Source organism: Chiloscyllium plagiosum, unplaced genomic scaffold (assembly GCF_037043375.1).
Source record: "Chiloscyllium plagiosum isolate Xiang-an unplaced genomic scaffold, Cpla_swu_hap1 HiC_scaffold_45, whole genome shotgun sequence".
NCBI lineage: Eukaryota > Metazoa > Chordata > Chondrichthyes > Orectolobiformes > Hemiscylliidae > Chiloscyllium > Chiloscyllium plagiosum.
This window is the reverse complement of record NW_028270183.1, coordinates 14,164,315-14,191,239: the sequence shown is the minus strand read 5'-3', so window position 1 is coordinate 14,191,239 and position 26,925 is coordinate 14,164,315. Positions and strand designations below refer to the sequence as shown.

Below are 26,925 nucleotides of genomic sequence, written 5' to 3'. Positions count from 1 at the left end.
ATGTAACATTTAAACATCTTTATTAATATTTTGCACCATTTTCAATGAGAACACAGTCAGAGTTTGTTTCAAAGACAACAAATAAATGATGACTGGTATTATCACGTGTTGGTTCAGAACATATTGGAAGCAACTCAGAAGAGATTCGGATATGTCGTGATAGTTTAACAAGAGGGAAGGCCAGGCTAAAGCAACTAAGTCTCTGCCTCACTTAATCAGAGGCTCCAAAAGAAACATAACAGCAAGCAAAGAACGTTGCTTCAAACACAGAGTCATCACAAAAATTAATAAGTGAAGGAAATGATTCAGCATTCGCTTTTCCTCTGGTAGTTTCTCACCCACCCTCGGTCAGCCAGGTCAATAGATTTTCCATCAGGTTCAACTGGAATCCAGCCCTGGGCTTATTCAATCTCTGAAATAAAACAGGACAGAATGATTGATTTGAACATCACAGTAGGTTAATTGGGAAAAGTTAATGTTTTATGAAATATAGGTAAAACACTTTCAGAAATAAATTACAGAACATTTTTTATTAAAAGTAGTGTTATTTTATCTACCTTACGGTACAGCTCAATATTTAGAATTTGTTTTGTTTAATGTCTGGTTTACAGGGAGGCTGTATGATGACTAAAATAACTGTGAGACCAGATGCCAACAGGGTTAGTGAAAGTAGAGATGTCGCTAGCCGTAGGGAGGATGTTTCCTCGTGTGGCGAAATCTAGAACGAGAGGTCATCGTTTGAGAATAAGGGGCGGCAGATTTAGAACAGAGATGGGGAGGATTACTCCTCTTAAAGGGTTGTGAATGAGCAGAATTCACTATCCCAGAGTGTGGTGGATGCCAAGACATTGAGTAAACCTTTGAAGGGTTAAGGAATGTGGGCAGGAAAGTGGAGTTGAGGCCGAGATGAGATGAGCCATGATCATATTAAATGGCAGAGCAGGTGCAAGAGGCTGAATGGCCTACTCCTAGTTGTTATGTGCTCGCTATAGCTCAGCGGGTACTTCACTCTCGCCTTTAAGTCCGAAGGTTGTGAGCTGAAGTTTTCAGACCAGAACATTCCAATGGGGGAGTGCTGGACTGCCTGAGAATGATAGAATCCCTACAGGGTAGAAGTAGGCCATTTGGCCCGTTGCATCCACACCGACCCACTGAAGAGCATCCCACCCAATCGCTGTAACCCTCCATTTCCCATAGCTAATCCACCTAACCTACACATCCCTGTACTGTATGGGCAACTTAGTATGGCCAATCCACCCTGACCTGCACATCTTTGGACTGTGGGAGGAAACCGGAGCCTTCGGAGGAAACCCACGCAGACACTGGGCGAATGTGCAAACTCCACATAGACACCTGAGGGTGAAATCGAACCGGGTCTTTGGTGCTGTGAGGCAACTGCGCCACGTTGGAGGGAATGAATGTGAGCAATTTGTGCATTAATTTGAAATAGAAGTATTAACTTTGTCAATTTTAGATTGATTAAAGCCTCAGCCCAAAGTGCTTAAATGTCAACTAAGTGTTATTTGTTGGCATATTAAAGTGTTACTTTAGCACCAATGAGATCAAAGATCCTATATAATCAAAGCTGGGTGATGTAGATTTCTAGCTCAGTGTGGTGCTAAGCTGCTGATAGAAAGCTGACTGCACAGGTGCCACATTTTGATCAAGATGTTAAACCGAAACCCCACCTGCCATCTGAGGTGGATATAAATGATCCCATGGCATCGCTTCAAAGAAGAGCAAGGAAGTTCTCCTTTGTATATTTATATTCCTCAATCAACGTCACAAAAAATAGATGCCATGGTTGTTAGCACATAACTGTCCCACAACAGCTGTGCACAAAATGGCTGCCGAGCTCCCCACAGAACAATCGCAAGACTGCTAATTAGTTGTGAAGTGTTTTAGAATAACCTCACACTATGACAGACGCTATGCAAATGTAAGTCTTCCTCGGCTACTCATTGTAGATTTGGAATCAAAAAGTGTAGTGCTGGAAAAGCACAGCAGGTCAGGCAGCATCCAAGGAGTAGGAGAGTTGACATTTCAGGCATAAGCTGTTCATCAGGAATGTCTGACTTAATCAGGACTTCATTTGGAAGTTCAGATTAAGATACAATAGGGGCGTTTAAGGTGGTTTTAGCTAAGCACATGAATATGCAAGGAATGGAGGGATATGGACCAAGGGTGGACAGAAGGGACTAAGTTAATTTGGTGTAATGGTCAGCACAATACCGTGGGCCGAAGTGCCTGTTCCTGTGCTATTCTGTTTTATGTTCTATAAGGCCTAACACCTATGTTATGCTTAATTTAAATTGGGGAGGTGGAAAGAAGCTTTCTCTCATGAGATTGAATGATCTGGTAGGATTTGTGATTGTGGTCTTTATTCATGGCGTGTGGATTAGGATGAATGAATTTTATTTTCTCTTGAGTTCAGTTGGCTACTTTAAGAATCTTGTTTCAAATTACTCCGAACTGTAATCTGGCCCAGTGCTCATTCATAGATGTGGAGAGAACTACACGTGAGTTACAATATGTCTGGAAGTGTACCACTGCATTGAGGAACTCATCTTGCCTTCACAAGTGGCCTGTATGTAGCACTCGGACAATTGGAGACCTGGTAAATTGTCACAGGTTACTCGTTGGTCATCCAGACGTTGGCCCTGTTTGTCAGCGAGCATGTCCAGAAGTTCGTTGACTGGACGTTCACAGTTGGTCTCTGCCAAATAAAAGCCAAGAAACTCATTTAAACGCAGGGCACATCAATAAACAAATTAATACCAAGAGGAAACAAATTCAAAACAACACTTTAGGCATCTCCCTGTTCAGGTGAACTACACTCTCTGTCTGAGATGAGACATGGAGTCATACAGCACGGAAACAAACCCTTCAGTCCGACCAGTCCATGCCGAAAAATAATTCCAAACTAAACTAGTCCCACTTGCCTGCTCCTGGCCCACTTCCCTCCAAACCTTTCCTATTCATGGACTTTTCCAAATGTCTTTTCTATGTTGTAACTGTACCCGTATCCGCCACTTCCTCTGGAAGTTCATTCCACACGTGAACCACCCCCTGTGTAAATGTTTTGCCTCTCATGTGTTTTTTAAATCTCTCTCCTCTCACCTTACAGTGTGCCCCCTAGTTTCGAAATCCCCCACCCTGGGAAAAGATATCTACCATTAACCTTATCTACAATCTTATGATTTTATAAATCTCTATAAGGTTGCCTCTCACCCTCCTACGCTCCAGTGAAAAAAGTCCCAGTCTATCCAGCCTCTCCTTATAACTCAAACCTTCCATACCTGGCAACATCCTGGTAAGCCTCTTCTGAACCCTCTTCAGCTTAATAATAAGACCATATGACATAGCAGCAGAAATTAGGCCATTCAGCCCATCGAGTGTCCTCCACCATTCAATCATGGCTGATAGGTTTCTCAACCCCATTCTCCCGCTTTCTCCCCATAACCCTTGATACTCAAGGACCTACCTATCCTTCCTGTAACAAGGTGTCCAGAACTGCTAAACACCTTCTTAACCACCCTGTCTACCCAGACTAGGAAATGAATTCAGCTGATTGACAGTCACATAATGCTGGTTGGAGTAAGAACAGGCACAGTGTTGTTAAATTTATTGAAACAACTTATTGTGTTTATGACATATGAAAGCAAAATGCAGAGGAACCTCGATTATCCAGCATATGATTATCCAGATATCGGATTATTCAGCAAGATCACAAGGTCCCGATGCTCGGCTGAACTATGTCATCCGGCATTCGGTTATCCAGAATTTGATTAACCGAACGAAATGCTCCCTGCCTGTGTCCTTCGGATAATCGAGGTTTCCTCTGTACTGTAAATGCTGGAAATCTGAAATAGAAATAGCAAGTACTGAAGAGACTCAGCAGGTCTGGCAGCATCTGTGGAGGGAGAAACAGAATTAACTTTACGAGTATAGTACGTTTCTTCTGCCGAACTTGGACCAGTTAAAACAAGTTAACTCAAACACATGAGCTTATGGACAATAACAGGAAGCAACATATCCCATGCTTCAGTGACGGGTGCTTTGATCAACGATCAGCAAGCAGCACGCACACACATACGTGCACACACATACACAAATGTGCATATACAAACATGCACAGACACACACAGACAGAGGAAACCTCTTTCCCTGTTGCTTCAACAGCGCAACTAGTCTCAAACCCTGGCCGTGGTAGCTTAGAGTGGAACTCATTGAATGGAGAGAAGCTGAATTTTATTGCACTTTCTATAATTTTCAAATTCAAATTATTTGCCCTCAGGCTGCACACCTGGAGTGTCTATTATAAGCATTCAAGTTGTGAAGGTGACGTTGCCATAGCCCCACCCTTCCAGGAGAGTGAGAGATGACGGCTGGTGGTTTAACCTGAGGCTCACCGTGCCCCCTGGTGAGGGGGCTGAGGTAGGACCTTCAGGGTTCCCTCGCCAGGTGCAGGAATTGAACCCATGCTGTTGGCATCGCTCTGTGATTGCGAACCAGCTAACTGACCCCAATTGGAGTGAGGTGCTGGAGGGGAGAAGGGTCGAATGTTTTAGGAACACAGGCTCAGAGGGCAGATGTTGGTCATTCTTTGAGTCTTCTCCACCATTCAGTAGGATTCTGATTGATCTGGGTTGTGGTGTACAAAAACATCGGACTTAGGATAATTCTATGATATTTTCACAATTTTTAATGTATTAATTATAATTTTGGGAGAAACAAAATGACAAACTGTGTGGGGGTGCTAATGCCATTCAAATGCTTTCTACCCAATACTACATCCTGGATAGGGACGGCTGGGTTTAGCTTGGACCCTGGTTTGTCAGCAGTAGTGACACACGCAGAGTGAGTTCAAATCCTGCACTGATTAGATTAGATTCCCCACAATTTGGAAACAGGCCCTTCAGCTGAACAAGTCCACACCAACCCTCCGAAGAGTAATCCACCGAGACCCATTTCCCTCTGACTAATGCACCTAACACTATGTGCAATTTAGCCTGACCTGCACATCTTTGGACTGTGGGAGGAAACCCACGCAGACACAGGGCGAATGTGCAAATTCCACACAGACAGTCGGCCAAGGCTGGAATCGAACCTGGGATCCTGGTGCTGTGAGGTAGCAGTGCTAACACTGAGCCACCGGGGCGCCCCACTGATCACGGTTACCATGAAGGATTCTCCATTCTAACCTGTCCCCTCACCTGAGACGTGGTGACCCTCAGGTCATCTCCCTCTAAAAATGGTGCAGGACGATAGTCACTCTACCTTGGGTCATAGAGGCATACAGCACGGAAACAGACCCTTCTGTCCGACTCGTCCATGCCGACCAGATATCCTAATCTAGTCCCATTTTCCAGCACTTGGCCCATATCCCTCTAAACTTTCCTATTCATATACCCATCCAGATGTCTTTTAAATGCTGCAATTGTACCAGCCTCCACCACTTCCTCTGGCAGCTCATTCCATGCATGCATCACCGTCTTCGTGAAAAAGTTGTCCCTTAGTTCCCTTTTAAGTGTTTCCCCTCTCACTACAAAGTGCCCAGTTACAAAATGCAGCAGTACTCCATTTCGAACCCCCTTCCCCAAAGCATATTCCACTGTTCACTAAGATCAATTATCTGTTTGTATTTCGAATTCCATATTCCCATCTACCCTCACGTCAGAAGTCAGTCCTGATGTCCACTCCAGGGGACAGCATTCTCTCTGTGTCACATTGGCAGTGTTATGTCAGTTTTGAGAAGATTTGTAGCTCAGGTTGAGGTTCTGGATGTAGGTTTGCTCGCTGAGCTGGAAGATTCATTTCCAGACGTTTCGTCACTCTACTAGGTAACATCCTAGTAGGCTTCGTCTGGAGGCCCGCTGAAGATATTACCTAGTAGGGTGACGAAACGTCTGGTAATGAACTTTCCAGCTCAGTGAACAAACCTAGATCCAGTGTTATGTCAATTAAAATGGTCTAATAATTACTCTTAAGGAAGTGGCTAACCCAGCGGGTTATTAAAACAGAAATTACTGTAGAAATTCAGCAGGCCTGGCAACAACTGTGAAGAGAAACACACTTAATGTTTCAGGTCCAGTGACCCTTAGAGTCATAGAGATGTACAGCATGGAAACAGACCCTTCAGTTCAACCCATCCATGCCGACCAGATATCCCAACCCAATCTAGTCCCACCTGCCAGCACCCGGCCCATATTCCTCCAAGCCCTTCCTATTCAGATACCCATCCAAATGCCTTTAAATGTTGTAATTGTACCAGCCTCCACCACATCCTCTGGCAGCTCATCCCATACACGTACCACCCTCTGCATGAAAAAGTTGCCCCTTAGGTCTCTTTTATATCTTTCCCCTCTCACCCTAAACCTATGCCCTCTAGTTCTGGACTCCCCCACCCCAGGGAAAAGACTTTGTCCATTTATCCTATCCATGCCCCTCATAATTTTGTAAACCTCTATAAGGTCACCTCTCAACCTCCGACGCTTCAGGGAAAACAGCGCCAGCCTGTTCAGCCTCTCCCTATAGCTCAAATCCTCCAACCCTGGCAACATCCTTGTATATCTTTTCTGAACCCTTTCAAGTTTCACAACATCTTTCCGATAGGAAGGAGACCAGAATTGCACGCAATATTCCAACAGTGGTCTAACCAATGTCCTATACAGCCGCAACATGACCTCCCAACTCCTGTACTCAACACTCTGACCAATAAAGGAAAGCATACCAAACGCTGCCTTCACTATCCTATCTACCTGCGACTCCACTTTCAAGGAGCTATGAACCTGTACTCCAAGATCTCTTTGTTCAGCAACACTCCCTCGGACCATACCATTAAGTGTATAAGTCCTGCTAAGATTTGCTTTCCCAAAATGCAGCACCTCGCATTTACCTGAATTAAACTCCATCTGCCACTTCTCAGCCCATTGGCCCATCTGGTCCAGATCCTGTTGTAATCTGAGGTAACCCTCTTTGCTGTCCACTACACCTCCAATTTTGGTGTCATCTGCAAACTTACTAACTGTACCTCTTATGCTCGCATCCAAATCATTTATGTAAATGACAAAAAGTAGAGGACCCAGCACCGATCCTTGTGGCACTCCACTGGTCACAGGCCTCCAGTCTGAAAAACAACCCTCCACCACCACCCTCTGTCTTTTACCATTGAGCCAGTTCTGTATCCAAGTGGCTAGTTCTTCCTGTATTCCATGAGATCTAACCTTGCTAATCAGTCTCCCATGGGGAACCTTGTCAAACGCCTTACTGAAGTCATATAGATAACATCTACTGCTCTGTCCTCATCAATCTTCTTTGTTACTTCTTCAAAACACTCAATCAAGTTTGTGAGACATGATTTCCCACGCACAAAGCCATGTTGACTATCTCTAATCAGTCCTTGCCTTTCCAAATACATGTACATCCTGTCCCTCAGGATTCCCTCCAACAACTTGCCCACCGCCGAGGTCAGGCTCACCGGTCTATAGTTCCCTGGCTTGTCTTTACCGCCCTTCTTAAACTTCGTTCTGACAAGGGGTCATTGGACTCAAAAACGTTAACACCGTTTCTCTGTCCTGATACTGCCAGAACTGCTGAGGTTAATTTGTTTCTGATTTCCATCATCCACAGTTCTATGATTTTCTTTTGAACTTTGTGGGTTAGTTTATTTAAGACAGTAGAACACAGTGTGAGTTATGAAGCAGACATCAGAGCAAACTGACCCACAGCAGGTTATCTGGCAGACTTACAGCATTATATATGCACACCACACAGAGTCATACAGCGCAGAAAAGGCCTTCGGCCCACTGTGTCTGCATTGACATAACTACCATTAAAGGCACGCTAATCTCAATTTCCTGCACATGCCCCATATTTGAAGTGCTCATCTAAATTTTTTTTTAAGGTTGCAAGGTTTCCCGCTTCCACTACCTTCCCAGGCCCTGCTTTCCAAATTCCTACCACTGGCTGAGTGAAAAAGATTTTCTCAATTTTCCTCTGAGTCACCTGCCCGTTATTCTAAAACTACATCCCCTGGGGATTGACCCGTCGACCAAGGGGAACTACTGCTCCCCTATGCAGCCTGTCTATTCCCCCCATACTCCTATACACCTCAATAATGTCCTCCTTCAGCTTTTGCTGCTCTAAAGAAAAAAGTCCAAGCCTCTGGAATCTCTCCTTACAGCTCAGTTACTGCATCCCAGACAACATCCTGGTGAACCTCCCCTGTACTCCCCGAGCGCTACCACATCCTTCCTGCAGTGAGGCAACCAGAACTGCACAATGTATTCCAGCTCCAACGTTACCTCCTTGCTCTTATACTCTATGCCACGCTTGATGAAAGTGTCCCATTTGCCTTCTTAATTGTCCTATTCTACTGACTTAAGGGATCAGTGAATAATGACCCCAAGATCCCTCTGCTCCTCTAATCCACCCAGTGTTCTGCCATTCATTGTATACTCCCTTATCTTGTTTCTCCTTCCAAAGTGCATCACCTCGCACTATTCGGGGTTAAATACCATTTTTGCCACTGGTCTGCACATCCCATCTATATCTTTCTGCAAACTACAAATATCCTCTTCATAATTAACCACCCCACCAATCTCGGTGTCATTTGCGAACTTGCTTAACATTTACCCCCGCCCCCCCCCGCCCCAGCATTTTCATCAGTATTATTTATGTATGTAATGAACAATAAGGGTCCCAGTACTGATCCTTGTGGTACACCGCTAGCCACTGGCCTCCAGTCACTTGGACTGACTTCCACCATTCCCCTTTATGGTGTCCTTAAGGTGAACTCTGTTAAAGGCAAGGTATACATACAACAGGCAGTGAGATCCTTTTCCCACTCTACTTACTACTTGCATCAAAAATTGGTTTTTTAGAGGGTGTCTCATTCCATCCAAGGTTGCAACGCTGGTCATCCATTCGGTTCCTTTGAACATGACTCACCATGTTGAAGAACCCTTCATTTTCTGCCTCGTTGGGATCGGTTTCCTGTCGAGGAAAAATCACAGGGTTTGAGATTCTGAGGTAGGACCAGCCCATTCAGCCTCCTCCAACTACCTCCATTACAAATCAGGCCCATTCATGCCCTCCTGAGGTGGCACAACTGAGGCGTCTGCAAAATGTGCTGCCTTCAGAACTCTTAATGGTCAACATCATTCTGTCGCTCCACTCCCGTGTTAAGGTCGCAGTGATGAACTGTGTGTTTTGGTCCGTATTAGAACATAGAACAATATAGTGCTGAACAGGCCCTTCGGCCTCAATGTTGCGCCGACCTGTGAACTATTCTCAGCTCGTCCCCCTTACACTATCCCATCATCATCCATGTGCTTATCTAAGGATTGTTTAAATCTCCCTAATGTGGCTGAGTTGGCTACATTAGCAGGTAGGGCATTCCACGTCCTTACCACTCTCTGCGTAAAGAACCTGCCTCTGACGTCTTGTCTTAAATCTATCACCCTTCAATTTGTAGTTATGCCCCCTCGTACACGCTGACATCATCATCCTAGGAAAAAGACTTTCACTATCTACCCTATAGAATCCTCTGACCATTAAAGGAAGATTGTGGCAGAAAAAGGGAAAAGGGAGATGGAGCCATTAGATTAGTTCTCTAAAGGTAGTGGGCTCAATTCCCACTCTTTCAGCTGCAAGATTTGAATTCTGATATGGAGGGGCCTGTGTTGGACTGGGGTGGACAAAGTTAAAAATCACCCGACACCAGGTTATAGTCCAACAGGTTTATTTGGAAGCACTAGCTTTCAGAGCGCTGCTCCTTCATCAGATGGATTTGACTGAGTTATTGAATAAATAAATTGTTATGGACCAGACCAGACCCCTCAAAATATTTTAAGAAGGTAGTCTGAACCCTAACTTTTTCTTATTTTAAAGGCAAATGTAATGTGACAGTCCCAGATACAATGCGACGGGTCAAACTATGCGACGTTAAGCAGAATACAGTTTATTTAAACACCGTAGTTAAAATACTACCAAAGAAAGAGGAATTTAGAATAACAACTCTACTGGAAAACTTAACAGAACAATAGATACAGTAACAATTACTGATTAACTACTCCAATTTAGTAACATCCCATAAACACACCCTTTGGCAAAAAGGCAATTACAGAAAACCAGATTTTGTCTCACATGCAATCTGTGGAAGAGAACCCTCAGCCTTTGGCTGTAATCAAGAGAGAGAAAAATAGCTTCCATTTCTTCAAACCCACAACAGGGTTGGAGGGTTTGAGCTATAGGGAGAGACTGAATAGGCTGGGGCTGTTTTCCCTGGAGCTGAGGGGCGATCTTATAGAGGTTTATAAAATCATGAGGGGCATGGATAGGGTAAATAGTCAAAGTCTTTTCCCTGGGGTGGGCGAGTCCAGAACTAGAGGGCATAGGTTTAGGGTGAGAGGGGAAAGATTTAAAAGGGACCGAAGGGCAACTTTTTCACACAGAGGGTGGTGCGTGTATGGAATGAGCTGCCAGAAGACGTGGTGGAGGCTAATACAACTTCAGTGTTTAAAAGGCATCTGAATGGGTATATGAACAGGAATGGTTTAGAGGGATATGGGCCAGTGCTGGCAAATGGGACTGGATTAGTTTAGGATATCTGGTCGGCATGGACGAGTTGGACCGAAGAGTCTGTTTCTGTGCTATACATCTCTATGAGTCTATAACAGCAACTGCCTGAATCTAAACCTAAAAACTGTAAAAAAAAAACTAGAAATCTTAGCTGGCTACACCCATGCAGGCTGCTTCTATTGTTCCAACTTTTAAACACAAGGCTTCCCAAGCTGTTTACTCTCGTGGTTCTGGTAGACCGTGCTCTACCTCTGCCTTATAACCTCTCTTCAAAGAAAAAGGTCAAAATAAACTCTTAAATCCATATTATTGTCACAAAATCTAGAATTGGAAAGCTCATCTCAGTAATGCAGACTGTGAGAATGTTCACAGATTGTTGCTAAAAACCCATCTTTACTTAGCCACTCTGGCCTATATGTGACTCCAGATCTATAGCGATGTGTTAGCCTGCTAAAGTAGCTGAGCAAGCTGCTCAGTGACAGCAACCCGCTGCATCCAGTGGTGTGGGTCTACTTACACCACATGCAATATGTTTAAGAAGATGGATCACTAGCCCCTTTGAAGGCAATTAGGGACTGACGGGCGATTCTGACCTTGCCAATGGGATCCTTATTCCAGAAATTAATATTAAAATCATCAGGAGTATAGATAAGGTGAATGGCAGGGTGTGTTTTCCCTAGGGTAAGGGCTTTCAAGACTGGGGACTTCTTTTCAAATGTAGAGGAGAAAGATTTAAAAAGGACATAACTGGCAATTTTCTTTTAACACAGAGAGTGTTTTGAGTGTTCAGTGAACTTCCAGAGTGACAACAGTTTAAAAGTGGATAAGTTCATGAATAGCAAAGCTTTGGAGGGATACGGACCAGGCGCAGGCAGGTGGGACTAGTTTAGTTTAGGGATTATGGTCAGCATGGACTGGTTGGGCCGACTGGTTCTGTTTCTGTGCTGTGTGACTCTGTGGCTCCATCTAAAACCAAGAACTGTGGACATGGGAGATCGGAAACAAAAACAGAATATGCTAATGGGAACAGTTGCTTCCTATCTATCCTGTCCATGGCCCTCATGATCTTATACACCTCTATCAGGTTGCCCCCTCAGCCTTCTCTGCTTTATAGAAACAAGTCAAGTCTATCCAGACTCTTTAGGTGTGTCATAAAGTAGCCAAAAAGTTGATTATGTATCTGTAAGTCCTCCTGATGCATTTAAGATAGGTGATAAGAGTGAGTTTCTTGGTCAATCAGAACAATATACTAGCTGCACTGCAACAGTCTCCCCATGTTAATAAGCTGCATGTTTTGATGATTAGGTTAGATTCCCTACAGTATGGAAACAGGCCCTTTGGCCCAACAAGTCCACACCAACCCGCCGAAGAGTAACCCACCCAGACCCATTCCCCTAACACTACGGGTAATTTAGCATGGCCAATCCACCCTAACCTGCACATCTTTGGACTGTGGGAGGAAACCAGAGCACCTGGTGATAAAAGCAATGGGTTGTAAAATCAGCAGTAGGTCATGATCATGACATTGAAACTGTTAAATGATTGGCTCACTTTTGGTTCCTGTGCCTGAATGAAGATATACTGCCCCATCAGTAAAACTGTCAGCTCGATTTTCTTCAAAAGCCAATCAGGAGGTCATGGTGTGAGGGTGAATGTCAGCTCAGTGTTCAGTTGTGGAAGTTTAACCGTGATGCCTAGTTAGATCTACCACCATGACAATAAACCTAATTCAATTCAATTCAATAGTCCTTAGTCAATAGACAATAGACAATAGGTGCAGGAATAGGCCATTCTGCCCTTCGAGCCTGCACCACCATTCATTATGATCATGGATGATCATCCTCAGTCAGTATCCTGTTCCTGCCTTATCTCCATAACCCTTGATTCCACAATCCTTGAGAGCTCTATCCAACTCTTTCTTAAATGAATCCAAAGACTGGGCCTCCACTGCCTTCTGGGGCAGAGCATTCCACACAGCCACCACTCTCTGGGTGAAGACGTTTCTCCTCATCTCTGTCTTAAATGGCCTACCTCTTATTTTTAAGCTGTGTCCTCTGGCTCGGGACTCACCCATCAGCGGAAACATGTTTCCTGCCTCCAGAGTGTCCAGTCCTTTAATAATCTCAATCAGATCCCCTCTCAGTCTTCTAAACTCAAGGGTATACAAGCCCAGTTGCTCCAATCTTTCAACATAAGATAGTGCCGCCATTCCAGGAATTGACCTCGTGAACCTGCGCTGCACTCCCTCAATAGCCAGAATGTCTTTCCTCAAATTTGGAGACCAGAACTGCACATAATATTCCAGCTGCGGTCTCACCATGACCCTGTACAGCTGCAGAAGAACCTCTTTGGTTCTATACTCAATCCCTCTTGTTATAAATGCCAGCATGCTATTAGCTTTCTTCACTACCTGCTGTACCTGCATGCTTACCTTCATTGACTGGTGTACAAGAACACCCAGATCTCTTTGTACTGCCCCTTTACCTAACTTGACTCCATTTAGGTACTAATCTGCCTTCCTGTTCTTGCCACCAAAGTGGATAACCATACATTTATCCACATTAAACTGCAGCTGCCATGCATGTGTTCACTCACCTAACCTGTCCAGGTCACCCTGTAGTCAATCAGTCCTTGTGAATTCAGTCGGTCGTGATATTTGAACATCAAGGTTCAATTCTACTTTCAGACAGTGGTGTTATTATTCTAAGCACAGTAGCTGACTGGTTAGCATTGCTACATCACAGCACCAGGGATTTGGGTTCAATTCCAGCCTCAGGCAACTGTCTGTGTCTCTGTGGAATTCCCTTGGGTGCTCTGGTTTCCTCCCACAGTCCAAAGATGCGTGGGTTAGGATGGATTGGCCTTGCTAAATTGTCCACAGCTTCCAGGGATGCGCAGGCTAGATATAGCCATAGGAAATATAGTATAGGGGGTGGGTCTGGGTGGGATGCTCTTCAGAGGGCCATCGTGGACCTGATGGGCTGAATGGCCTCCTTCCACACTGTAGGGATTCTATGTTACAGCGGTGTCTCTGCTTAATCTAAGGTTGATGAATATCTGACACTTCTGGAGTTCCATCAAACATTCCATTCACAAAATAACAATCTGTCATACAGCTCTCCAGTTGGTCAATACCCAAACCGACTGAAGTTAGCCTGAAGGACTCTCCTTCTCTTGAGGAATGGTGACCTTCAGGTTGAACCACTATCAGTCGTCTCTCTCTCTCTCTCTCTCTGTAGTGAAAGAACAGTTCTATGGTCTGGTAGGACTATGACGACTACTTTTACTGGTTACTCTATCCCATCCTCTGAGTCTCAATAGCATATGTCAACTGACCTCAGTGTTACATTATGCATTATACGTTGATAGCATTATTATCACTAACATGTACATGCTCATTATACAATAACTCCCTGCTCTGTGGGGGCTATGGACAGTCCAGACCCCTCTCCTCTCCTCCCGTTCAGAATCTGAGCTATAACTAGGGGTGGCATGGTGGCTCAGTGGTTAGCACTGCTGCCTCACAGCGCCAGGGACCCGGGTTCAATTCCAGCCTCAGGCAACTCTCTGTGTGGAGTTTGCATGTTTTCCCTGTGTCTGCGTGGGTTTCCTCCAGGTGCTCTGGTTTCCTCCCACAGTCCAAAGATGTGCAGGTCAGGGTGGATTGGCCATGCTAAATTGCCCGTAGTGTTAGGTGCATTGGTTAGGGGAATGGGTCTGGGTGGGTTGCTCTTTGGAGGGTCAGTGTGGACTGGTTGGGCCGAAGAGACTGTGGATGTGTTGGTGATTATTTTCCAGAGTTCGATAGATTCGGGATCAGTTCCTGCGGATTGGAGGGTGGCTAATGTTGTACCACTTTTTAAGAAAGGTGGGAGAGAGAAAGCAGGAAATTATAGACCAGTTAGTCTGACCTCAGTGGTGGGAAAGATGCTGGAGTCTATTATAAAGGATGAAATTATGACACATCTGGATAGTAGTAACAGGATAGGTCAGAGTCAGCATGGATTTATGAAGGGGAAATCATGCTTGACTAATCTTCTGGACTTTTTCGAGGATGTAACTCTGAAGATGGACGAGGGAGATCCAGTAGATGTAGTGTACCTGGACTTTCAGAAAGCTTTTGATAAAGTCCCACATAGGAGGTTAGTGAGCAAAATTAGGGCACATGGTATTGGGGGCAAAGTACTAACTTGGATTGAAAGTTGGTTGGCTGACAGGAAACAAAGAGTAGTGATAAACGGCTCCATTTCGGAATGGCAGGCAGTGACCAGTGGGGTACCGCAGGGATCAGTGCTGGGACTGCAGCTTTTTACAATATATATTAATGATATAGAAGATGGTAGTAGTAATAACATTAGCAAATTTGCTGATGATACTAAGCTGGTTGGCAGGGTGAAATGTGAGGAAGATGTTAGTAGATTACAGGGTGACCTGGACAGGTTAGGTGAGTGGTCAGATGCATGGCAGATGCAGTTTAATGTGGATAAATGTATGGTTATCCACTTTGGTGGCAAGAACAGGAAGGCAGATTACTACCTAAATGGAATCAATTTAGGTATAGGGGCAGTACAAAGAGATCTGGGTGTTCTTGTACACCAGTCAATGAAAGTAAGCATGCAGGTTCAGCAGGTAGTGAAGAAGGCTAAGAGCATGCTGGCCTTCATAACAAGAGGCATTGAGTATAGAAGCAAAGAGGTTCTTCTGCAGCTGTACAGGGCCCTGGTGAGACCACACCTGGAATGTTGTGTGCAGTTCTGGTCTCCAAATTTGAGGAAAGACATTATGGCTATTGAGGGAGTGCAGGTCAATTCCTGGAATGGCGAGACTACCTTACGCTGAAAGACTGGAGCGATTGGGCTTGTATACCCTTGAATTTAGAAGACTGAGAGGGGATCTGATTGAGACATATAAGATTATTAAAGGATTGGACACTCTGGAGGCAGGAAACTGATGGGTGAGTGCCAAACCAGAGGACACAGCTTAAAAATAGGGGGTAGACCATTTAGGACAGAGATGAGGAGAAACTTCTTCACCCAGAGAGTGGTGGCTGTGTGGAATGCTCTGCCCCAGAGGGCAGTGGAGGCCCAGTCTCTGGATTCATTTAAGAAAGAGTTGGATAGAGCTCTCAAGGATAGTGGATCTCAAGGGTTATGGAGATAAGGCAGGAACAGGATACTGATTAAGGATGATCAGGCATGATCATATTGAATGGTGGTGCAGGCTCAAAGGGCAGAATGGCCTACTCCTGCAGCTATTGTCTATTGTCTATTGTAGGGAATCTAATCTAAGAATCTGTGTCTAGAGTAACTCTCTGTTGAATAGTATCATTTGATCTCGCGAGCGTGCTGTATTTTACTTGAATTGCATTCAAAGGCAGCTCAGAGACAATCCATTCAACTGATTTCTGAATGAAAGATTTTATCAAAAAGTTCAGCAGGTTTGACCTTTACTCATTGGAGTTAAGAATGAGGTGCTCATCATATAAGATCCTTGACAAGATGGGTGCAGAGGAGATGTTGCGCTGTGCATGAGAGCACAGATCTAGGGGCCACAGTTTAAAAAGTAGGAGGTCTTCCTTTGAGATGGCGGTGCAGATGAATTTTGTCTCTTAGACTCTGTGAGACTCTCTTCCCCAAAAAGCAGTGGCAATGAGTTCACTGAATGTATTCAGGGCTGCACTCGATCGTGTTTGTGATCATCGAGGCAGTTGCAGAGCTGAAAGTGGAGCAGAGATCACCAAACCGACCATGACCTTACAGATCAGTCCAGCAGACTCAAGTGGTTGAATAGCCCGCTCCTGCTCTGCAGTCTTCAGCATTCCCCCTATGGTGCAGAGTTTACGTGATTGTCACTTCATTACCATCCTGGGTGGCACGGTGCCTCAGTGGTTTGCACTGCTGCCTCACAGCGCCAGGGACCTGGGTTCAATTCCAGCCTTGGGTGACTGTCTGTCAGGAGTTTGCGTATTCTCCCCGTGTCTGAGTGGGTTTCCTCCCACAGTCCACAATGTTCAGGTCAGGTGAATTGGCCATGCTAAATTGCCCATAGTGTTCAGGGATGTGGGCGTTAGGTGCATTAGTCAGGGGAAATGTAGAATAATAGAGTAGGGGAATGGAACCGGGTGGGTTATTCTTCAGGGAGTCAGTGTGGACTTGGTGGGCCATAGGGACTGTTTCCACACTATAGGGATTCAATGATTCTTTGTAATACACTTACCTTCAAAACAAAGACCAATGTTCCACTGCATTCAAGGTAGACCAATGTTCAGGCAGGGTCACAGCATTTTGTATACACAGCTTTCAATGTGAATTCTCTTCAAGGTAAAGTACACAACATCTTCCTTTCCAAAAGAATGTCCAACTTGTGTGAGGTAAGGATATGCTACTAAAGCCTGAAATTACTTGCCTAATAGTTTCTGACCTGGTCAATGTACCGCATCCATGACCTCATTAATTGGCTCTGCAAAAGGAATTGGTGAGCTATTGCATGTTGAGAATTTTATGCTCGCACATTTCATTACGGTGTCCCTTAGAGTTAGAATCCCAGGACACTTTGGAAGCAGGCCATTCAGCCCATTGAGTCCATACTAATCCTCTGAAGATGGTTCCACCCAGACCCATCCCATCCTCTGCAGTCCTGCATTTCCCATGGCTAATCCATCTAAATAATAAAAAAAAACAGAGTACTCACAGGAAACCCCCACAGACACGGGGAGTACGTGCAAACTCTGCACAGTCACCTGAGGGTGGAATCAAACCTGGGTTCCTGAGAGGCAGCAGTGCTAACCTCTGAGCCACCGTGCCACCCCACGTTCTATTGCGTTTGGGTGCGGGGGGGGGTGGGGGGGGGGGGGGGGGGGGGAATAATGTGTTACGACATGCTCTTGCATCAGTCAGCCAAGAACATACAGTCATCCGTTTTCTAGGGACAGAGCATTTGAAATTTTGGGAACATTTCAGATGTTGCGATGATATTGAGGTTTCCCATGTGACTAAGCGTGAGACATGTTCACCATTCTATCTCAACATCATCATCAGATTCTTGTCTGTCAATCACTTCACGTGGACACCTCTGGAGAGATACCAGCTGGTCTTTATTGCAGTTTACAGACACTCCTGGGGGTCAGTGCATCGCTCTTCATTGCTTATTTGCTCTTATGCACTGATTAGATTAGATTCCCTACAGTGTGGAAACAGGCCCTTCGGCCCAACCAGTCCACACCAACCCTCTGAAGAGTAACCCACCCCAGGCCCATTTCCCTCTGACTAATACACCTAACACTATGGGCAATTTACCATGGCCAATTCACCTGACCTGCACATCTTTGGACTGTGAGAGGAAACCCACGCAGACACAGGGAGAATGTGCAAACTCCACACTGACAGTTGCCCGAGGCTGGAATTCAACCTGAGACCCTGGTGCTGTGAGGCAACAGTGCTAACCACTAAGCCACCGTGCCACTCACTGTCTCTGCCAATGGCCTTTTCTGTTGCTTGCCTTTCCAAATTGATTGAAAGCTGAGCATTTCCTTGTTGCATACAGAAGCCCTCACCCGTCACATCTCCTGCTGTCTTTGGGCGCTGTAGTGTTTGTGTCAACCATCAACTTCATACAAGTAAGTTTCTTTCTCCCAGACTGGAAATGTCAAGTACTCAGGGACATAGGTTAAAAGTGAGAGGGGGCAAGTTTAAAGGAGATGTATGAGGTCACCTTTTATTTATACAGAGGGTGGTAAGCTGCCTGGAACATGTTGCCAGGGGAGGTGCCAGGGGATAGCAACATTTAAGAGGAATTTAGACAGACTCGTGGAGAGGCAGGGAATAGAGAGATACAGACAATGTGCAGGCAGAGCGGGTTAGACTAGAATGGCATCATGGTCAGCACAGACATGGAGGGCTCAAGGGCCTGTCACTGTGCTGTACTGTTCTTTACTTGTCGGCCTGTGAAGATTACTTTGTACTAAATTCAGCCTCCAATAACCATAGCATATCTCTCTGGGAAGCTGCCCTGGGGGTAGGTGCAATCATCACCTCAACAATCTGTTCACTAACTGCCCATCTGAAAAAAAACAATCACAGAACGAGCACTCCCCTCTGCATTTGGGTCTACAGCTTCTACACGCTCCTGTTTAAATGACATGAATTCTAGTCTTTGATTATGGAAATTTAAATCAGACTTTGAATTGGTTTTTTAATGCGGTGAATATCTTTTGGGGATCTTTTAGCTCATAGGCTATTAATCCTGATATGTTAAGTATATGTAGACCTGCCTTCCCAAATACAAAGCAAATATTAACAGCTTGCTGTTCCATGTAGGGCACAACTACATCTAGAAACCATAGCTCTTTAAGTGTTTTAATTTCTGTTAAGAGGTCTGCTGTGTCCCAGTTTAACTCAGAACTTCTGTGGATGTTCTGACAACGTGTTTTTGACCTTCCCTTGCTTATTATTGACCCTGCACGTACCCAATCACTTACTTTCTTCAAGTGAGTTAAACTGGACTCTCAATCAGGATTCGCCTGCTTACCAAAGCAAGCTGTGTTTTGAATATTCTCCAATGCTGTAACAAGGAAAGACTTTGAGGATTGTCTCATACAATTTGATTTAGCATTGTTCACCATGTGTTTCACCTGTAGATTAACTTGCTTATTGACTGTTCAAACACAATCAATTCTCATGAGTGACTGATCAACTTCATTTCATTTAAAACAGTAGAAGACATAATAACTTATGAAGCAGACATTACAGTAAGCCAACTGATTTCTGTGCATGCAATTTATGAATCCAAGGAGAAAGTGAGGACTGCAGATGCTGGAGATTAGAATTGAAGTGTGGTGCTGGAAAAGCACAGCTGGTCAGGCAGCATCCGAGGAGCAGAAGAGTGGATGTTTCAGGCATGAACCCTTCATCAGGTCCTGATGAAGGGCTAATGCCCGAAACGTCGACTCTCCTGCTCCTCGGATGCTGCCTGACTGGCTGTGCTTTTCCAGCACCACACTCTTTGACTTATGAATCCAAAGCAGACTATCCGCCTGGCAGAGTCACAACATTATGTACACTTAAAACATGGAGTCCATAAAGGTCCGCAAACACCACCTAACTGCTTCTGTTTACTGAAAACAAAAAATGCTGGAAATTTCAGCGGGTCAGGCAGCATCCATGGAGAGAAAGCAAGCTAAGGTTTTGAGTCTTCATCAGAGCATGGGAAGGTCAAAAGCATATTTCCTAGTTGAATTGGGACACAGCAGACCTCCTAACAGAATTTAAAATGCTTAAAGAGACATCATTTCTAGACTTGGCTCAATAGAGAAAAACAAGCCATTAATATTTGCTTTGCATTTGGGAAGGCAGGTAGACAAAAATTTAACTGGTCAGGATTAATCACCAAAGAGCTACAAGAGATTCCCAAAAGATACAGACCCATTTTTATTTATTCTTTCATAGGAAGTGGGCATCGCTGCCAAGGCCAGCATTTGTTACCCACCCCTAACTGCCCTTGAACTGACTGGCTTACTCGGTCATTTCAGAGAACGGTTAAGAGTCAGCCAGATTGAGTCGGGCTGGAGTCACATGTGAGCCAGACCAGGCAAGGGCAGCAGATTTCCATGCCTAGAGGTCAAAGAGTGACAAATGTTTGGACAAGGTGATGATTTGGAGATGCCGGTGTTGGACTGGGGTGTACAAAGTTAAAAATCACACAACACCAGGTTAGAGTCCAATGGGTTTAATTGGAAGCACTAGTTTTCGGAGCGCTGCTCCTTCACAACCACCTGATGAAGGAGCGTCGCTCCGAAAGCTAGTGCTTCCAATTAAACCTGTTGGACTATAACCTGGTGTTGTGTGATTTGTAACTTTGGACAAGGTGAGGACCGGTTAAATCTGGGTTAGGCCCGAAAAGGAGAGCGATAGAACATTGCATTAACAGAATGAACGCAGTTGGCCCTGTTTTTTGGAGTCCTTATCATATTTAGACAATTGACTTATCAGTAGGAGCTTAATAATTCTGAAATTGCCCTCATTGTGAACATCATAAGCATTTCCATTTTGTCTTTGAGTTATTTAATCCTGATGAAAACAAATGCCATTTTAAGATATCTTTATCCGCCATGAAATCGAGTCACACAGGAATTTGCATCACAAGGTTGGCTGGTCGCTTAATTGTCTTCCCATGAGGGATTGTTAAAGGACCGGGAGGGGCCTGCTGACAGAGATTTACCCAAAAGACAAACAGGAGAGAATGTGTAATGTGTATAGTTCGTGTCTGAGGGAGGGCTACTTGAGGGAGACACCAGGAACGGGAGAGGGGGGCATACACACTCTCAGGATCTTCCAGAGCAAAGGGGATTGAATGTAGATCATTTTCAAGATGAAAAGCAAAACCAAATCTCCAGAACGAACACTACATTTTAAAATTTTAATAATTGCAACTTAGGTGAAAAGGATTTGTCAGCCTGAAACAGGAGTTATACAGTTATATCACTCCTGGAGTACAGGAGTTATCCCATTATAGAGTCATAGAGATTGACAGCACAAATAAAGGCCCTTCGATCCATCACGTCTATGCCAATCAAAAACAACTGCCTAATCATTCTAATCCCATGTTCCAGTATTTGGCCCATAGTAGGGCGGCACGGTGGCTAGCACTGTTGCCTCACAGCGCCAGAGACCCGGGTTCAATTCCCACCTCAGGCGACTGACTGTGTGGAGTTTGCACATTCTCCCCGTGTCTGCGTGCATTTCCTCCCACAGTCCAAAAATGTGCAGGTTAGGTGAATTGGCCATGTTAAATTGCCCGTAGTGTTAGGTGTAGGGGAATGGGTCTGGGTGAGTGCGCTTCGGCGGGTTGGTGTGGACTTGTTGGGCCGAAGGGCCTGTTTCCACGCTGTAAGTAATCTAATCTAATTTAATCATAACTTGGAGTGCACACCTGAATACTTCTTCAATGTTATGAGCATTTCTGCCTTGACCACGCTTATTAGTAGCGAGTTTCAACTCCCACAATCCTCTGGGTGAAAACATTTTTCTAAATCTTCTGCCCTTTCCCTGAAAATGTATGCCCTAGGTCATTGAGCTGTCCATCGGGGGAAAAGTTCATTCGTGTCTACTCTATCAAAGTCCATCACAGTTTTGCACATCTTAATTATGTCCCCTCTCAATCCCCTCTTCGGTAACAAATCAATCCCAGTCTGTCCAATCATCTCTCCTGGGTTCGATTCCAGCCTCGGGTGACTGTGCAAACTTCACACAGACATTTCTCCCCCTGTCTGCGTTGGTTTCCTCCAGGTGTTCCGGTTTCCTCCCACAATCCAAGATGTGCTGGTTAGGTGAATCAGCCATGCTAAATTGCCCATAGTGTTCAAGGATGTGTAGGTTAGGTCAGAGAGATGTACAGCATGGAAACAGACCCTTCGGTCCAACCCATCCATGCCGACCAGATATCCCAACTCAATCTAGTCCCACCTGCCAGCAACCAGCCCATATCCCTCCAAACCCTTCCTATTCATATACCCATGGAGATGCCTTTGAAATGTTGCAATCGTACCAGCCTCCACCACTTCCTCTGGCAGCTCATTCCATACACGCACCACCCTCTGCGTGAAAAAGTTGCCCCTTAGGCCTCTTTTATATCTTGCCCCTCTCACCCTAAACGTATGCCTTCTAGTTCTGGACTCCTCCACCCCAGGGAAGAGACTTTGTCTATTTATCCTATCCATGCCCCTCATGATTTTATAGACTTCTGTAAGGTCACCCCTCAGCCTCCGACGCTCCAGGAAAAACAGCCCTAGCCTATTCAACCTCTCCCTAGTGTATTAGTCAGGGGTAAATGTAGGGGAATGGGTCTGGTTGGGTAACTCTTCAGAGGGTTGGTGTGGACTTGGGCTGAATGGCCTGTTTCCACACTGTAGGGATTCTATGAAACATCTATTTACTGCAAAGATAGTGCACTAAGGGTTTAATTGATTGACAATAGTTCTTTGAAAGTGATGCCACAGGTAGACAGGGTATTGAAAAAGGCATTTGGGAGACTTGCCTTCATTGGTCAGAGCAGGTCAGGCAGCATCTAGGGAACAGGAGAATCGACGTTTCGGGCATTAGCCCTTCTTCAGGAATGAGGAAAGTTTGTCCAGCAGGCTAAGATAAAAGATAGGGAGGAGGGACTTGGGGGAGGGGCGTCGGAAATGTGATAGGTGGAAAAAGGTCAAGGTGAGGGTGATAGGACAGATTGGGGTGGGGGCGGAGAGGTCGGGAAGAAGATTGCAGGTTAGGGAGGCGGTGCTGAATTTGATGGATTTGACTGAGACAGGCTGGGGGGAGGGGAAATGAGGAAACTGGTGAAATCCGAGTTCATCCCTTGTGGTTGGAAGGTTCCTAGCCGGAAGATGAGGCGTTCTTCCTCCAACCGTCGTTTCGCTGTGGTCTGACGATGGAGGAGTCCAAAGACCTGCATATCCTTGGTGGAGTGGGAGGGGGAATTGAAATGTTGAGCTACAGGGTGGTTGGGTTGGTTGGTCCGGGTGTCCCAGAGATGTTCTCTGAAACGCTCCGCAAGTAGGCGGCCTGTCTCCCCAATATAGAGGAGGCCACATCGGGTACAGAGGATGCAATAGATGATATGTGTGGAGGTACAGGTGAATCTGTGGCGGATATGGAAGTTTCCTTTGGGGCCTTGGAGGGAGGTGAGAGGGGAGGTGTGGGCGCAAGTCTTGCACCTCCTGCGGTTGCAGGGGAAGGTGCTGGGAGTGGAGGTTGGGTTGGTGGGGGGTGTGGATCTGACGAGGGAGTCACGGAGGGAGTGGTCTTTACGGAATGCTGATAGGGGAGGGGAGGGAAATATATCCTTGGTGGTGGGGTCCGTTTGGAGGTTCCTTGGTGGTGGGGTCCGTTTGGAGGTTCCTTGGTGGTGGGGTCCGTTTGGAGGTCCTTGGTGGTGGGGTCCGTTTGGAGGTCCTTGGTGGTGGTGGGGTCCGTTTCACCAGTTTCCTCATTTCCCCTCCCACCAGCCTGTCTCAGTCAAATCCATCAAATTCAGCACCGCCTCCCTAACCTGCAATCTTCTTCCCGACCTCTCCGCCCCCACCCCAATCTGTCCTATCACCCTCACCTTGACCTTTTTCCACCTATCACATTTCCGACGCCCCTCCCCCAAGTCCCTCCTCCCTATCTTTTATCTTAGCCTGCTGGACAAACTTTCCTCATTCCTGAAGAAGGGCTAATGCCCGAAACGTCGATTCTCCTGTTCCCTAGATGCTGCCTGACCTGCTGCGCTTCTCCAGCAACACATTTCCATCTCTGATCTCCAGCATCTGCAGACCTCATTTTCTCTTCATTGGTCAGAGCACTGAGTATAGGGGTTGGGACATTATGTTACGGCTGTACAGGACATTGGTGAGGTCACTTTTAGAATATTGTGTACAGTTATGGCTGCCCTGCTACAGGAAGGACATTATTAAATTGGAAAGGGTGCAGAAAAGGATTTACAAGGATGTTACCGGGATTTGGAAAGGCTGGAACTTTTTTCCCTGGAGCGTCAGAAGTCGAGGGGTGACCTTCTAGAGGTTTACAAAACCATGAGGGGGCATGGATAGGGTGAATTGCAAAGTTATTTTCTCTAGGGTGGGAGTGTTCAAAACTAGAGGGCACAGATTTAAAAGGGAACAAAAGGCAAGTTTTTTCCTACAGAGAGTGGTGCGTATGTGGAATGAACTGCCAGAGAAAGTGGTAGATACAGTACAGTTCCAGCACTTATAAGACACTTGGACAAGTGCATGAATAGGAAAGGGTTAGCGGGGTAGGGGCCAAACGCAGTCACATTGGACTGATACAGCTTGAGAAACCTGGTCAGCACGGACCAGTTGGGCTGAAGGGCCCTTTTCCATGCTGTATGACTATGAATTATTCTACATGATGAGATGGGCTGAATGGCCTGTCATCGCCATAGTTTGGAAAAATGTGAAGTGAATTTGTGAAATGACTGCAATTTGAAAGGGGCTGAACCCAGGTTAGAAGCTGAAAGGCTATTTGTGCAGTCGGGAGAGTCCTGCAGTGCAGGTCACAGCCTCAATGTGGAGGTGTTCAACCACTTTGGACTGAGCTGAGGAGAAATTTCTGAACCCAGGGGGTTGTGAATCTTTGAAATTTTCTCCCTGAAGGGTTTGTGGATGGTCATTGAGTATATTCAGGTCAGAGATCAACAGTTTCAATGATTAGGCCATTTTTGGAATATTGTCTGCAATTCCCTGCTATAGGAAGGATGTGGCAGCACTTAGTCATAGAGTCATAGAGATGTACAGCATAGAAACAGACCCTTCGGTCTAACCTGTCCACGCCGACCAGATATCCCAACCCAATCTAGTCCCACCTGCCAGCACCTGGCCCATATGCCTCCAAACCCTTCCTATTCATGTACCTATTCATGGCATAAGCCCTCCTTCAGGAATGATAAAAGGTAGGGAGGCTAAGATAAAAGGTAGGGAGGAGGGACTTGGGGGAGGGGTGTTGGAAATGCGATAGGTGGAGGGAGGTGAGGGTGAGGGTGATAGGCCGGAGAGGGGGTGGGGGCGGAGAGGTCGGGAAGAAGATTGCAGGTCAAGAAGGTGGTGCTGAGTCCGAGGGTTGGGACTGAGAAGAGGTGGTGGGAGGGGAAATGAGGAAGCTGGAGAAATCTACATTCATCCCTTGTGGTTGGAGGGTTCCTAGGCGGAAGATGAGGCACTCTTCCTCCAGCCATCGTGGTTGCCATGGTCAGGCGATGGAGGAGGCCAAGGACCTGCTTGTCCTTGGTGGAGTGGGAGGGGGAGTTAAAGTGTTGAGCCACGGGGCGGTTGGGTTGGTTGGTGCGGGTGTCCCAGAGGTGTTCTCTGAAACGTTCCGCAAGTAGGTGGCCTGTCTCCCCAATGTAGAGGAGGCCACATCGGGTGCAGCGGATGCAGTAAATGATGTGTGTGGAGGTGCAGGTGAACTTGTGATGGATATGGAAGGATCCCTTTGGGCCTTGGAGGGAAGTGAGGGGGGAGGTGTGGGCGCAAGTTTTGCATTTCTTGCGGTTGCAGGGGAAGGTGCCGGGAGTGGAGGTTGGGTTGGTGGGGATGTGGACCTGATGAGGGAGTTGCGGAGGGAGTGGTCTTTCCGGAACACTGATAGGGGAGGGGAGGGAAATATATCCTTGGTGGTGGGGCCTGTTTAGGATGAGGGGGAAGAATCTAAAAGGGACCTAAGGGGCAACCTTTTCACACAGAGGATGGTATGTGTATGGAATGAGCTGCCAGAGGGAGTGGTGGACGCTGGTGCAATTACAACATTTAAAAGGCATCTGGGCGGGTATATGATTACGAAGGGTTTAGAGGGATGTGGGCCAAGTGCTGGCAAACGGGGACTAGATGAATTTAGGATATCTGGTTGGAGTGGACCGAAGGGTCTGTTTCCGTGCTGTCCATCTCTTTGACTCTATGATTCGTAGACACTGAGGAAGTCAAAGGATGCAGGGCTAGAGTAGGGAAACTGAGTTGATGTGGAGGAGCAACAATGGTGTTTATTGAATGACGGAGTGGGCTCAAGAGGGACATGGTCTACCTTCTTTCTGATATGCAGCAGATTGAACAGAGAAACAAGTGACACCAATTGAGGCACTTACCAGCTCAGTATCAATGGCACTGGACAATTCCTCAAGCATTTCCTCCTTGCAGTCTGTCCCCGTATCGGGCCTACCTGGGTCGGGGGTGTTGAGATCACTGGTGGGCGAGCTCTGCTGAAGCAGCTTACCGCCGTGACTCATTGTTGAGAGGGACTGGTCACAGCTTACAGAGGAGAAGGCTTGATCAGCGCTTGCTCACGATATCCCGTCCAACTCTTCAACCGCGCTCTGCTCAATAGATGCTCATCGTCGTTCAGGGGATCTCACTCATCTCCTGCTCACCCCGTTCCACCAGCTCAAACACCACAATCACAGGTGCAGGGCAGAGCTGGTCAGATCCCGCAACTCTCAGTCTTAGCTCATTGCAAAAAAAAATCCACCCTGGTTCAGGTTTACAAATCCTGCGATCCTCTCCAACGCAATGCTGCAGCCTATATAGCAAGCGTGAGGTAAACACCCAATATGTTTAATCTGACAGGCAGCTTATCTCCAACGCACAATTGATGAGCTAAAAGAGTGATTAATTCTTTCAGATACACATTAATAAACAGCCTGTACCAAGTTAGACCAGCATCACAGAGTACAGTGCACACAATTTTGATTTCCATTTTCTAAAGAAAAGGTGCTGAAGGGGATTTTTTTAGGAATTGTTAAACTGAGAGGTTATCACTGTCAGGAAAGATTCAACAGGCTGGGCTGCTTTTCTCTCAG

At 45.9% G+C, this 26,925-nt stretch overlaps 1 protein-coding gene across 1 annotated transcript; it reads right to left on the bottom strand.

Annotated features, from left to right (window-relative positions):
* Positions 1–3: 3 nt before the first annotated feature.
* Positions 4–26,589, bottom strand: LOC122552215 (G protein-signaling modulator 2-like). Its single transcript, XM_043694847.2, has 4 exons — positions 26,215–26,589; positions 8,859–8,997; positions 2,573–2,716; positions 4–412 (listed from the first exon to the last, which is right to left on the bottom strand). The coding sequence occupies exons 1-4, from the start codon at positions 26,353–26,355 to the stop codon at positions 402–404; spliced, it is 435 nt and encodes a 144-aa protein (XP_043550782.1). The 5' UTR covers positions 26,356–26,589; the 3' UTR covers positions 4–401.
* Positions 26,590–26,925: the final 336 nt, after the last annotated feature.

Bases quoted from the DNA above. Each gene is read 5' to 3' on its own strand.
- LOC122552215 (XM_043694847.2), bottom strand. From the start codon at position 26,355: ATGAGTCACGGCGGTAAGCTGCTTCAGCAGAGCTCGCCCACCAGTGAT. The intron at 8,998-26,214 runs GTAAGTGCCTCA...TTTCCTCGACAG, and splicing joins GTGCCATTGATACTGAGCTG to GAAACCGATCCCAACGAGGC. The intron at 2,717-8,858 runs GTAAGTAGAGTG...TTTATTTGGCAG, and splicing joins ACCAATTTTTGATGCAAGTA to AGACCAACTGTGAACGTCCA.